We start from the raw sequence: 15,615 nt of genomic DNA, 5'->3' as shown, positions 1-15,615 counted from the left end.
AATGACATAGATGATGTTTCAGGTTTGTGAATCTTATTAGAAAGGTGACTGACTCACTGACACTACTTTTCCGGTTTGCTAATGCTAGCTGGCTATCATAACATAACGTTATGTTATAATGAAAATGAAACATAGCAAGGTACTGTTACGGTACATGGTAAGAAATCAAACAAAGGATAATACTTATACAAATAAAGTGAATAACAGGCTGATAGTCTTTGATATCTGTACTCTGGTTGACTGAGTAACAAGTGAAAAAGAATGATGTAACGTTAATGTTACAGCTAGTAAACGTGGAGTAACCACATTAAGTATGCCCTTATGGTAGTATGTATGTATACAGAACATGACTCAAATCTATCCTAAGATGTAACGCTAACTAACTAAGTTTGTTTAATGTCCCAGGGGGGATTTGATTTCACAGTACTATACACAGGCCAACAATACATGTAATATATCGTCATATAACACAGGACAAGACTCTAAATACAATATAAGTGGTGAGCACAGAGACTGCCCTGATATAATAACTATAGCCATCTCTTTTATCCACTTTTTTATCGTGATCTCGCTGTTTTTTTATATACCGTATATGGCTGGCTCAGTGTTGTTGTCTGTCCTTTATGTTGTGTTGTTATGTGTTGTTTTTAGTGGAGTGGCGTGGCAGAATGAATTTCCCCACGGGGATAAATAAAGTATCATTGAATTGAATTGAATTGATACATACTGTAACATAACTAGCCTCAGCCCATCAATTATGTAATTCTATACAAATATAAATGATGGTGACTGACAGGGGGAGCTACCAGTGGTGTAGTCTAGTTTTTTCTAGTGGGTATACTGTGATTTTGCCCTCCCAGTCAGAGCGACACCTGTCCCGTAGCGACACCCCATACGCACCACCACACTCACTTATGCATACAGTATGCATCTACACCAGTGTTTGACTGTACTTGTACATCAAGCTGCCTCACGCTACAGAAACAGGAGATAGGCTCCTGCCCCCTAAGGGCCGTTAGGCTCGAGAACCATCGGTTCTCAAGGCTACTTACGTGGTCTTGACTACATGTCCACTTTCTCACCTGGTTCTTGCTCTCTCTCTCTCTGGTGTGCCGACACCATCCTGCTCTCTCTCCTTCTCTCCCTCTCTATCCTCCTCTCTCCCTCTTTTGCTGTCACCCAAAAGGCAAATATAACAACCAGAGTATTTATAATTTAATAAGAGGTATACATTGAATTCATATAAAATCATAACATCATTCTAATTGAATATTGGGTTGCTGTGGGCAATAGAGTCAGATACTGTCTTTAATTACTCTCTCACCTGTAAGAAAATCGTATGTCCAACTACAAAAAACAGACATTTCCAATGAGTGAGGGTTTGTTCCAATGCTTCAATCCATTGTCCATGTACTGTAAATATGCCATTATGGTATTACCATAAAGCCCAATTCTAGCAGAATAAGAAAGATTGTATATCTACTTTAAGTAAAATAATAAAGTGCCTCCAGTTAGCTCTTTAGCTGGCATGTGTGCAGCAGACTAGCTCATCTAATCACCTCTGAGCTAGCTAGCTAGCTTGCTAGTTCTTTGACACTATTATTCACACCATGAAACTATAATCAGACACTTGAATGAATGAATGAATTAATTAATTAATGAATTAATGAATGAATCGTCTTTATTGTCATTGCTACAGTACAGGTACCAAACAACGAAATTTAGGAGGGGTGGCTCCCCTGGTGTTAGGAAAGGGGAAAAAACACTTTTAAAAAAATCACAAGAAGGGAAGGAGCTGGTTTACATAAATAAAGGCTATGTACACTATCCACTATACTATACTGTACAGATAGACGACTAGGGTTGTCATATTGCACAATAGTGTTATTGCACATTTATTTAAAGTGTCGCAGTTTGCAGGCTTGAAATGTACATATTTGTGCCTCAGCACTACACCTGATTTTTTCAGTCCAGCTGGCTGGCGAAATGAGGGAGTGCTTCGCCAACCAATCAGGTAGCGGTATTGCCCTGCCTCCCCCTACCATCCTAGGTTTCGCAAATTCGCGGCCCGCCCACCCCAAGGCTCTGTAGGGGAAATACTGAGACTAGCATTCTGAACGACTGGTTATGTGATAACAAACATGTCAGAAAGTTCGAAGTAAGTGCTTCGTAACACAGGTCTACGGGGTGAATTTTATGAATGAAAGTGAAAGTTCTGTCACAAAACGCCGTTACGTATCCTCGCGCATTTTCTAGTGGGTATACGCAAATCCTTGGCCTTTCCTAGTGGGTATACGGCGTAGTCCTGCGTATCACGTAGACTACACCACTGGGAGCTACGTGTGCTGACCTCCCTCTGTGCCCAGAACCACCACAATTAGTTTGCTTCATTAAAGGGTGTGAATGTATATGTGTTCTCCAGTGCCTTTTGTCTGCTTTAAGGTGGTGGTAAGTTGAAGGTTGAAGGCAAAATTTTCCGGCGCGCTCCGCGCGCACATTATATTCTCCCTCTGGGCTAAGCCCCGGATCTCCTACGATCCTAAATCCGCCCCTGGTATAGTGGATAGTGTATATAGCCTTTATTTATGTAAACCAGCTCTTTTCCCTTCTTGTTTTTAGTATTTTTTTCCTAGCACCAGGGGAGCCCCCCCTCCTAAATTTCGTTGTATGGTACCTGTACTGTATTAATGACAATAAAGACCATTCATTAATTCAACAGCAACTTCAAGATCCAGTTGAGGTGACTGCAGTGTGTCTGACAGGTGCTTCGCCTCTCCAAAAACGTAAAGGTCTCAAGAAGTCTAACAAACCTTAATTTGGCTCAACAGACCATGTGCATCTGCAAGCCCAGTGAGTGTCTGTGATTCTCTGCAACTCACAAGGAGGTATATTCATGTCTTCCTGTGTCTCTAACCACCATTGGTGGACATATTACCCTGACATGTAAACATACAGTTTCTGTAAGACAGCTAAGGAATATTCTGCATCTGGGATTGTTTTAACTGTGTCCAGAAGGACAAGATTTAAGCAGTGTGCGTTACAGTGCACCTAGAATGCCGAAGGTGCCAAACAAAACAAAATTCCGAAAACATCTGTGGAGATGCCGGGGATTGAACCCGGGGCCTCATACATGCAAAGCATGCGCTCTACCACTGAGCTACATCCCCTTCCACATGCGAGCTTGGCAAGGCAAAGCATTATAAACGTAATGATTATTTAGATAGCGTAACAGCGCCTTCTAGTGGACACCTAAACAATACACAGTTATACATGGAGTCATAATATACCGGTACATATCTCTATGTTATATCTCAACAATAGGACAATTAAAGTGTAAATGTATACAGTTTATTTATTTACAAGTAGTTATACTCTGTACAGCACATGTGTATACATAGTAATTCTCATCAGATGAGACATATTTACAGAGTAGACATACCGAGTCTTATTAATGTTCACATCAGCTTGACAGACAATAATAGGTAATGACAGAATGTGGAAATAACCCATTTACAAGCATGATGAATAAGCCAGGCATTAGTGAGGGAGAGAATAACACTTTATTTTCTTTTACAGTGAGGAGCAAACTGACTGCTTCAGTTACACTCTTGAGACCAGCTGAGGATAATGAATCCAATGTGACTGCGTCTCCTTTGCAAGGTTAATGCATGTACATACTGTACTGTGTGTCCCATCTTTCTTTACTGTCAAAGTGATTTCCAGTTGTGTGAAGTTTCATGTTACCTGCTCCTTCAGCTCCAGTGAAGGTCCTGCTGCCGATACCTCCTCAGCTACTTGCCTAGTATAGGCCCCTTCTTAGGCCTACAGCCTAGCTCAAAACAGCAGGAACAAAGTGTGTCATTTCAGTTTATTTGTATTGCACACATGTACTCTAACATAGTATTTAATTCTAAGGAATACATTTCAACCAAGTGTGTTATTTTGATTGAAAGTCATCAGGAAATGTTGGTACTTTGCTGTGGATATTTAACAAACTATTGACACTTCTTTTGCATCCTATTACCTTAGATCCTACATTACATGTGAGGCACCCTGCCCCTACCAGAGCAGAGCAGGATACAGTGCTGCCTCAAGGTATGACATACTCTCTGGCATGTTTTTGAACTGAAGTCTATGCACAGCCCCCTTTTCCTTTAACAATATGTTTCCAGTATGTTCTTTTTTTGTCATGTAGCAATACCACACCATGCTCCTCCATCACAGCCTGCAGCCTCTCTCCCTCCGCCCCCAGCACAGCCTGGGTCCCCAGCTATGCCCATGATGTCAGCCGCTGGAACTGCTGTCCCCATCAGAGCATCTGGATGGAGCTGGATGACCATGGGGCTGTGGCCAGGGTCCTGACCAGTGTGGCACCTCAGAGGGCAAAGTGACTGTGCAGAGACACACACACACACACACACACACACACACACACACACACACACACACATAGTAGAGAAGGAGCATCTTCTTTATGTATTGCAGTATATTGTACTTTTTTTGTTAGTTATTGAAATTGAAATTGTTCATTTATGTTGTAACACTGTTGCAAATTGTTTTAAATATGCACATTTTGTTTTAGTTCGATACAACCAAGGTTTAATTGATCAGTTTTGTTTATTTGTTATGCACATGGTTTAGCAGTTGTGCGTGTGTGCTTTTTAATAAAATAAAATAAATATTTAAAAAAAAAAAATAATAATAATAATCTACGAATGCCTCAAGCAAAAGTGGCCCCCACACCAGCTATGAGCCCATTATATACTTATGCAAGCGACTGGGCTGTGCTTATTTCGATGGTTTGAATGTAAGTTCACATAATTACTGTCAAGTAGGCCAACCTAATTACTTTTCTACCCCGTGGTCAGTGGCAACACCAAATATACGAGCAGCCATATTATTGATGAAATGGTGGAGATCATCAGGCAGATTTTGGATGACCAGCTGGTGGCAGAGATGTCAAAATCCGCAGTGTGGGGATTAATGGTTGATGAGACCACTGACATCTCTGTCACAAAGCAACTGAGTCATTGTTGTGAGGTGAGATTACTTTGCAATGAAATAAAATGGATATTCTGATTATAGCATGAGATCACTTTGGCACATTTTTTACTTTGACGCCACCTCTGGTTGTGAAAAAGTAAATAAAAAAAGACTGCACTGCATTGAAGTGATGGTGTACTAGCCAGTACCCCGACATTCTAAAACAATACATTCACAGGGTTTCATGCTGTCTCATGTCACGAAATGTGTTTTTTGGGGTCTTGCTAAGGCCAATTAATAAACTAATAGCAAAAACCTGTGAATATTTAACTATAAAAAAGTTATCTCATGCAGCTTTAAAACGACTTTTGACTGAATATTATTATTTATTCATTTTTAAATATAGTTTTTTGGGACCTGACAATGTGGGAAGCACTGTAGTGAAAACCAAAGTGCTGCATATGGTTGAAGTGTCTGCTGGGGATGCTGCAACATTGTATGACACCATAATGAGAGTCATCAGAGATGACAAGATGCTACCAATAAACAAGATGGCCTCCTTCGCCAGTGATGGAGCCTCAGTCATGATTGGTGAGTTGTCTCTTTTTCTTTTACCTTTACTTTAGGTATTTCATGAGATTGTCATAGTGATCATTTTAAATCATTGTATTTTAGGGAGAGAAACTGGAGTTGGAAAGAGACTCCAGGACTCATTCCCTGGCCTGATAACCGTGCACTGTGTGGCACATCGTCTCAATCTAGCTGTGTCAGACTGCATTCATGCGCAGAGGGGTGTACCATACCTCATCAGGTATGTCAGGACTGTTGGAACAGTCTTCTGGTTCTACCAGGCCCCTAGCAACAGGACCAGCAGGCTTAAAGAAATGCAGAGTCTGTTTGAACTCCCCCAAATCAAACTGCAGGTTAGCCATATTCAGTGCTTATTCACACACTTACTATTGCTTTTTTTGTCATTTATTAAGCTCTTCAATTAATTTTGTAGGGAGGAAACACTATGTTATGATGCGTTTCTGTGTAACTATATGCAAATGTTGTGTGCCTATCAAATATTGCAATACTCATTATTTAACCTTAAACATACTTTAAGTGTGGCCACTCTCAGGACAGAAACTGACCACTCTGAGTCAACATGCGTTTCTGTGTAATTGGACCTGGGCCAGATTTAGAGACCACGGCTAGTGGAGACCAGTTTAACTCTAAGGACATAGGAGCCTTACTGCAGTGGTCAGCAGAGCAGAACAGCATGAACACAGAATAGCCATGTATGGGAACTAATGTCAGTATTGTAAGTTACGAGGTAAAAGCTATTTCCTCTCTGAGAACTGTATATAAGCTGTAACAAACATCAGTACTTTGCTTGGCATCTCTTTATGCCACAGCCAGGCTCGGCACCAGCCGCAGCCAAGCTCGACATCTCCTATGTCGTAGCCATGCTTGAAGCTTGGACTTATTAGAGCATGCTGCCTTGGAAACATCTGTACATGGGAATGCAACCCAGATCTGCCTAATACAATGATTACAATTCAACCTTCTCTCTGAGTCATCAATATATAATTTCCGGCCACCTGACCAAGAAAGATCAATATATCACACTACCAGGTGGGAGTCCAATAAGGAAGCAACAGATGTCATGCGCCGGATTCTGCCTGCTCTCATTGCAGACCTCTCGCTCCAAGCCCGGAATGAGCCAACAGCTGAAGGACTGTATTCCTTTGTTAAGGATCAGTTCTTTCCCCCTGCCCTGTGCCCTGTGCCTAATGCAAGTTGTGCATGAGAAGATCCACCGGCAGTTTTTGGTGTTCCAAAAGAGGAATCTTTTCTTCTCCCAGGTGGAGCAGGAGGTATGAGATCAATACCACAGTCCTTGGTGTTCCTGTTAATTCAATGGTATTCAGCTAGCTGTCATGTTTGACCTCAGGTCACAGTGCTGAAGACAACCCTGACACAGCTGAGGGAGAACAGTGTAGTCAGGGACCACTGGCAGGCATGGCTCCAATCAGATGCTGGTCTGAAGCCTCTACACAGGATGAGATCCCTGCATAGTTTAAAGAAGATGTCTGGGAGAGGTTCAAGAACACTGTAAGTATGATAGTATAAATAACATACTGTAAGTGAATGTATCTGAATAGTTACTTATGTGAACTGTTTTATTGAAATTTGTTCAAAACTTTTACAGGTGATGGAGCCGTTTCTAACTGCACTAGCTGAGAACATTGAGTGTTAGGCCTGAACCAAGCGGTCAAATGTGGCAGAACCCCAGAACAGACAGACACAGAGACAAGGGTACAATAATAAAGGATTTATTAACAAAGACAGATAAAATAATAAACCTACACTAACAGGGCCTACGTGGGGGGAGTGTGTGGGTGCCTGAGACGAAATGTAAGTGAGGTGTGTATTGGACTGCTACTGTATGTGTCTGGGCGCGAGTGTAGTCTAGCGTGCAAAAACTAATGTGGTGTAGATATGTAAATGTGGAGGCTGTTGTTCAATGTGCGTGTACTGACCAGTCCAGAACTGTGAGAGGGTTATCCAGGGAGAGGGGTCCGGGAGGATTAGCAAGGGGGTGAAGTCCGTCCGTGATGATAGGGGTAGAATCCAGAGGGTGGTACGTTGGGTGAGAACGGAGGGAGGTTGGGAAGGCTGTCCGGGGATGATGGGATGGAATGGTGGAGGAGCGGGGAGTGACACTGGGATGCAGGGGAGGAAGGTTCCTTGAATGGTGAGAGAGAGAAAACAAACAACGGTAAAAATAATAAAACGGCTGAGAACAAACAAGTATAAATACGGATATAGAATTCACTAGAGATAACACGAGGGAGCGAGACGACTAACCACGTGGGATCAGAATGATCAAGTCAAGTCAACTTTATTTGTATAGCACATTTACGTACAGTCGTGGCCAAGCTCCTGGAAAAGGCTGTCCTCAGCCAGCTGTGGCCCTACCTCCAACAGAACAACATCCTGGAGAAGTTTCAGTCTGGCTTCAGACCTGGCCACAGCACTGAGTCGGCACTTTTAAAGGTTTGGAACGACCTCCTCCTCATCGCAGACTCCAGGAAATGTGCTGCCCTGGTCCTCCTGGACCTCAGCGCAGCTTTTGACACTATAGACCATGCCATCCTCTTTAATCGCCTCCAGCAGGAGGTTGGCATCACCGACACCGCCCTGTCCTGGTTCAAGTCTTACCTCAGCAATAGAACCTACGCCGTCCACATAGCAGACAGCTCCTCCAGACAAGCCAACCTCACCTGTGGGGTCCCTCAGGGCTCCATCCTCGGTCCCATCTTGTTCTCCCTCTACATGCTCCCCCTCTGTCTAATCCCTCAACGCTACCAGATCTCATTCCACTGCTATGCGGACGACACCCAGCTTTACTTGGATGGACTGCCTCCACGATGTAGAGGAGTGGATGGCCCAGAACTTCCTACAGCTGAATGAGAGCAAGTGGGGAATCCTCCTAATCGGCAACACCACCGCCATCACTCAGCTCAGCACCAACATGGGAAGCCTGTCCACCCTTGTCAGACCACATGTCAAGAACCTCGGTGTCATCTTTGACTCCGAGCTCAACCTTAACCGACAAGTGAGCTCCGTCGTGAAGTCATGTTTCTACCAACTATGCATCATAGCCAAGATCAAGTCCTTCCTCACCCCCAGTGACCTGAGGAGGGTCGTCCTCATGCTAATTTCATCTAGGCTCGACTACTGCAACTCACTCTATGCTGGACTTCCTGATAAGACCATCTACCGCCTGCAGCTAGTCCAAAATGCCGCTGCCAGGCTGGTGTCAGGCACTCATCTCCCTTCACTGGCTCCCAGTAAAGAAGAGAGTGAAGTTCAAGATCTGCACCTTTGTCTACAAAGCTCTCAACAGTCTCGCCCCACCCTACATCAAGGACCTCCTGGACCTGTCTTCCACCTCAAGGCCCAGGCTCAGGTCCGACGCCCAACTCAGCCTGAGGGTCCCCCGCACCAACCTCAAGAGGAAGGGTGACCGTGCCTTTGCGGTGATAGCACCGACCCTGTGGAACGCGCTCCCTTCCGCCATCAAGTCTGCCCCCACTCTGGACTCCTTTAAAGCCAAGTTAAAATCCCACCTCTTCGTCAATGATGTTCCCTAAGTCTACTCCCTATTTGTTGTGAATTGTATCCCTTGAGATGTTCGTTTAAGTCGTCTGTGTCTGTTTGCTTTCTGTGTTCCTTGTCCTTGTCCTTGTCTTTATCTGTTCCTTTACTCGGGCTGCGCCCCGGGCCGATGTAAAAGTTGGATGGGGGGCACATTATAAATAAAATTAACATAACATAACATAACATTTAGTGCTTTAAAAACGGTCAGGGATAATTTAAAATCTATGCGGTAACGTCATGATTCAGATGGTGCCGGGGGCCTCGTCCCAGACCCTGTCCAGCCCAGAGGTGAGCGGGCCGATGGAGATCGTGAAGGACCCAGTGACTGGGACACCCCTCTTGGGGATTCTACCAAGCCTGGTGTTGCCCCTGTTGTCTCCCCTTCCGACCCAGACAATGCTCCAGACGGAGATGTCACCAACCCGGGCGGCTGCCCAGACCAAGGTACCATTGAGAGACACAGACCTGTCAGTGATACACCCCAACCAGGCAGACCCCGTGATAGACCAAGGCCAATTAGAAAAAGGCTCAAGCCACGCCGTTTCAGAGACTAGTATATCTCTTAGTGTCCCTACCCCGTTGACTTCTTTGGACAATGTTACATTTCACTCACACACTGTTATGCCTGGACGTCAGAGAAGAATGATCTCATTAGGGAGATCTTTTGCTTGCCCACATTCACGTTGTATTGTTGATGATTGTTTGATCTATACCGCCGAAGCGGACGAGTGGTATTTACTGGATGCGAAATATGTTAAAGTTGAGGCTCGCGCGACAGAAACTTATGTGACATTAAACTAAGATAATACGATGGTTATCATATTTTTTTCAAATCTTTATTAATAAGTTATTACAGAAACAGTAAGTGACATTTTCCGAGAGCAAAATCTGTTGTGGTATTTAAAAATGGCGGTTAGCGATGAAATCTATGAACATGGGATGACGATTTCCATTGACCAATCAACGGTGTGCAGCGTCACACGTCACACGCAGCCTGGCAAAAAAGTAACTTTCGCTCCAATAGTTCCTGGTCGAGAAGGGTAGCTAAAACGGCCCGGATCGGCTCGCTTCGGCCCGGCTCGCTTGGCAATGGAGAAAGGAAAATAAACCGGGCCGGGTAGTGGAAAAGCGCCATAATGGTACTCTCGTGCCAGGCTGTGTGTGACGTGTGACGCTGCAGACCGTTGATTGGTCAATGGAAAACGTCACAACATCGTCATCCCATGTTCTTAGAGTTCACCACTAACCGCCATTTTTAAAATACCAAATAACAGATTTCGCTCTCGGAAAATGTCATTTACTTTTTCTGTAATTACTTATTAATAAAGATTTGAAAAATTATGATAACCATCTTATTATCTTAGTTTAATGTCATTTCAATGCATCATAGAACTTTTCTTTACAATAAAAATAACAAAGAAAACGCTATTATGGCGATGTGCTGTGCCTATGCTAGACCGTTTCACAGTCCAGCGCACTTCATCATCCCCTAAATAAAATTATGAAAGCGGCAAGTAATAGGCACGTAACATCCATATGCTGTATAAATAAAGACTACCAGCAAGACACCGGAGCACTCATATCTATCTATATTGGACAACTGTTTAGTGAAACCCATGGTTTTTAACACCAGACACAACAGCCACCACAGTTGGATACTTTAGAAGGCATCAGTTATTTCAGAATATATAGTTCAACCCTGGAATTATATTCACCTGACTCATTGAAGCCCTAACGAGTAAATCACCTTGGTCTGGGCCTTAGTAATCATCTTCTCAAAAGGTAACAAAGAATAATCCAAAAGGGTTCCCAAACTTTTGCACAGGGCCCTTTTCCTTTTTAATCATTTAAAAACTGAAAAAGAAATTGCTTTACAATTTGCAGAAAGGTGTCATGTTTAACTTTATAGGATTTAGTGTTCAGGTTTGCTTTCAATCACTTGGAGATTAATTGCAACAGACATTTCCACCAGGGGTGCCCAAATGTTTGCACCCCACTGTATAAATGATCACGTTTGTGCAGCCAAGAGGGCCACTGGAGACCACGCAGAGGAAAACCTACAAACAACACCAGCTTTTATAAGATTTTATAATCAATTGACCTATACATAATTACACGTTTATACATATTCTCTCCTCACATATACAAGTATTTGTTCTGTTCCACCCTGTAGTATATTTAATGATGAGGGGATCAACAGCCAGACCAGACAGGATGAGGGGATGCATTTCTGTCTGAGAGGAGAAGTACATGGTGCTGACTGATACAGTTAACATCCGGGTCTGCTTGTAGAGTGAGCACCTCTCAGTGCCTCTGTTCAGTCCTGTTTGAGGCGTACGGCCACAGTCCATCTCACTCTAAATCAAATCAAATCAAATCAAATTGTATTTGTATAGCGCATTTCTTACAAGATGAAACTCAATGCGCTTCACACAATGAAAATGTTCAGTCAATCAGTCAATCAATCAATCAATACTGACAGAGCCGCGAGCAGGCAAAAGTAAAAAAAACCTGTATACTATGTAGCCAGGAAAAATTCCCTCTAAGGGCAGAGTGGACTGTAGAGGCCTGAGAGTCCTGCGACTGATCCTTCTTTCCTCCAGCATCCCGACGGGCCTCCTCTTCCCCGTGGGCGTGTGGCACAGCATGTCGTAAAGTTTCTGCTGGGTCACCTGACCTGCCCGCTGCAGCTGGGAGACCACCTGCTCCACGTTGGCCATAAGCGGGCCGTCTCGACTCCGCAGACGAACCAGATCCACCTGAGAGGTCACGAAGAGCCAGAGGGAAGAAGACAAAGAGAGACCTTAAATACACATAAGATAACCAGATAACAAGACTGTGAATCTGTGGCCTTCTTCATAGTCTAATATATTCAGGGATGTAGTGGTAGGAAAAAAAGTGGGTAATCACTGTATACAACAGTAGGAATTACTAACGTAAAATAATAAATATGAAACAGATTGTAAAAGGTGGGTAAATGCTATTCACCCCATCCCTGATTATATTGGACCCATGAGAGATGAAATTATAGCAAATAGGTTTCCTCAACTTGAAAGAGGAAATTATTTAAGGCCTTTTGCTTTCAATGTGAATTATCTTCAGTGTTATCACCACTTACCACCTCCTGAGAGAATTCAAGCTTCTTTACAAAGGCAGGGCTTTTGGACACCAAGGCTGAGGACAGCAGAGAGAGAGAATCTCTCACAGCTCCTGACATAGCCAGTATGAGTACCTGAAACACCAACAAACACATTAAGCAACTTCCTCGCTGGGTGAGAGAAGAAATATGTATCTTATAGTTATATTGCAGACACTCACTTTCAGATTGTGGCATATTCTGCTGTCAATACTCATAATCTGGGAATACACAGATCGCGCTTTCTCAACATCGTTCTAGGAAAATAAGGAAAACACATTTTATCATCCTCATGTGTCTGGGAGACAGTGGATACAGCATAAAACATATAAAAAAGGAGTCTACTAACCTGTCTAAGTGCTAAAGCCACAGCAAAACAAAATGCATGTCTGGAAATAAAGTATCCTTTGGTCTGTCCCTCCTCCATCAGTGTAATACAGATTTTATAGGACTCAGGGGTGTTCTGATAAACAGGAAACATGGAATCAATTCAACATTCAATAGGGGGGAGAAAATCTTTGCAAAGTCGACAAATCATTTCTGTGCATGGAGGTGTGAGCTGGACTGACAACAATCCAAAGGCGATAAATTCGACATGGTTTTACCAGTTTGTAGCAGGTACCACATGCCAATGTGAACGTGTCCTTGTTGAATGGCATCCCTTGGTTCTTCTTCATCTCTCTCAGCACCTCCAGAGCTCCTATCATGAACGTGGTGAACAAGTGATGACAGATTGCAACATTGGTCATAAAGGTGAACGGGGGACAGAGCTTAGTGTCATTGTAACATAAGATAATATTAAATGCTACGCGGACAAAACAGCTATTCTAATTGTGTGCCTCTTTTAAGATTATTTTTAAAAGGTGTAACTTACTCGCATAGCATCCTTTCGTAAACAACATGTCTATAGCAATGCTGAAGGAGGTCGAGTCACTGAAGAATCCTCTCAGGCTCTGTTGAAGAAAGGTGACCGGTTAGTAATTGTGTATTTACTACACATACACACACATCCCTATACCACTCAGGAACTCAAACCTTGCTGTTTTGCACACTGTACATCAGTGGAGGCTCCTCCATAGAGGTGGAGGAGGCCTGGCCTCCCCAATAATTTGAGAGAAGAGAGAGAGATTTTAAAAAGCAATAATTATATTTTTTATTTTTTATTTATTTACCCAAAAAAATATTTTAAATTGTTTTATATTAATATTATTTATTAATATTATTTCCGTTTTGTTCATAAATATTTTCCATGGCTAAAACCCAATATTGCAATTGTAAAGCACCTACAGGCCAGAATCCCTATCCGTTTCTATTGAAGGAGGCCAGGCCTCCTGTCGAAAAGTCCAGGCCTCCTGTCGGAAAGTGGTTTCTCATAGAAGTCAATGTAATGCAAATTTTTTCATGGCAATATGTGATTGGCCCATCACTGAAAATGGGTGGGAACAGGAGGCCTCTCCTCCGTTGTAGTACCTTTTTTCCGCCACACGCGTGTATGAGTGCTGTTCTGCAGGATAAATATTAGAAATGAGTCCAGGGCTGAATGATTGACATTTTGTTCGTCCAATCACATGAAGCCATTTTGAGAATTCGCCAGTCACTTCAGTCAAAGAAACACTCCATAGTGTCTACGAGTGTCCTATCAACTTGTCCTTTACAGGACACGTCTAGAACACCCATGGCTATTATCCCTGAAAATAATAGCTCATTTGTCCAAATACTTTTGCTTAAAATGACCTCGGAAATCGGCGAGATTCTGGCGCGATTTATACATCGAATAGGTAAGACAACATTTAGGATTTATTGAACAGTTTTATTTTTAATGTAGTCGATTTCGTTTTATTACAAGTCAATGTAATATTCTTCCATATCAAATGGAGTCCTGGAGAGAGTATGCCGCCCCTCAGCTAAACCAGTGGTGAGTTGAACTAATCAGATGTCTCTACCAGTGTTACACCACTAGTTCTCAGTAGTAATACCACTCCATTGCATGTCTGTGTTTCTCAGCAGATGAAGCCAGCTGGAACCAGTACTATCCTCACAACATTAAACATTTTTATTTATTTATATTAAATATATTGAATAAAACTACATTTGATAAAGAAACTGTTACTTATCTTTTGTATATGCTAAACTTGATTAAATTGATGATTACATGTTGAAGCTGTAGAAGAAGAAGAATGAAAAATGTAGGCTAAACTAAATTGTTTTTTAACCACATAATTATCAAATTCCTGCCTTTTACACATGTTCACTGGGCATTTATATTACATCCAAATGTCATTTCTCAACTTAATTATCAGGCAGGCTCATAGACTTACAGCAATGTCATTTCTTCAGGCAGGCACATAGGCTAAGCTCTGCACAATGAATTCCATCAATCAGAACTTTCTGATTGTAGCTTACACTCCAAATAGTGTGCCTTTGTCCAGCACAAAGACAGATAAGAAGAACAGGGAACATTCCATCGCGAGTGAAGCGAGCAAGCGGAAAAAATTTGGCCTCCTCAATTCTGGAAGTCACCAGCCTCCACTGCTGTACATATACCCTAACTGTACATATTGTATTGATATCCATTGCCCTTGTTCTGTACATATCATACTGCATACATCTTAACTGTACATATCTTCGCCCTTGTCTGTATATATCACATATCAGACACCTAATGAAATCTTAGTGCTTCATACAATACATACTGTATCTCCATCCTTGTAATAATTTGTATTGGGTCATTATGTAATACACATTTGTTTCATTTGCAGGCCTCTAAGAATTCTATGTCACTGACTGGTAAATTTAAATTCTTGGGTTTGTCCAACCTAGACATGGCTTATCATCTGGCATCAATTCTTCTGGTCAACCTGTGACAGTGACTAATTTGATTAATGTGTTATTTTTCATTTCAAACCAAATCCTTATGATGATAAATGTGTATCACCGGCAGTCCGGCACCTGTTGTTGTACAGTAGGCTATAGAGTGTAACTTTGGTGCTCTTGTCAATCTGCCATTTCAGCTCATGCTCCCATCACAAAGGAACCCAAGAGGCGCTGCTTTAAATCTCGGGTCTCTGCTGCCCTCTCCTGCTGCCTGGCATTCTGCTGTGGTTGCAGGAAGAAGAAGACCAAACAGAAGATGAAACATGAATCACAAACCCATTGATTTATCTCATATACAACTCATACCACACGGAACATTAAACTCCTTACCGTACACAGACACTCACTCATACTGGAAGTGATTGCTCCTACAAATAAAGGAATCAATTAAAATCTTATGGAGCCATTTACTGGTGCTCAGTGACGCTGTGTTCATTGACAATAATTTCACTCCTGCACTTTACTCCCTC

General features: G+C 42.5%; 1 protein-coding gene across 1 annotated transcript in view; it reads right to left on the bottom strand.

Moving 5' to 3' along the window:
- The window catches only part of ptcd2 (pentatricopeptide repeat domain 2), a gene marked incomplete at both ends in the record, with an annotated part of 38,608 nt that extends 23,112 nt beyond the window's left edge, over positions 1-15,496 (bottom strand). The window contains 7 exons of the mRNA XM_080529384.1: positions 11,655-11,894; positions 12,254-12,367; positions 12,454-12,528; positions 12,621-12,734; positions 12,877-12,971; positions 13,146-13,224; positions 15,476-15,496. Coding sequence (XP_080385510.1) covers positions 11,655-11,894; positions 12,254-12,367; positions 12,454-12,528; positions 12,621-12,734; positions 12,877-12,971; positions 13,146-13,224; positions 15,476-15,496 — 738 coding nt within the window. The remainder of the gene's footprint in view (positions 1-11,654; positions 11,895-12,253; positions 12,368-12,453; positions 12,529-12,620; positions 12,735-12,876; positions 12,972-13,145; positions 13,225-15,475) is intronic.
- Positions 15,497-15,615: the final 119 nt, after the last annotated feature.

This window comes from Nansenia antarctica, assembly GCF_963989245.1.
Source record: "Nansenia antarctica genome assembly, chromosome: 4".
NCBI classification, from domain to species: domain Eukaryota; kingdom Metazoa; phylum Chordata; class Actinopteri; order Argentiniformes; family Microstomatidae; genus Nansenia; species Nansenia antarctica.
The sequence above is the reverse complement of the archived record's forward strand: the minus strand, read 5'-3'. Positions and strand labels throughout refer to the sequence as shown.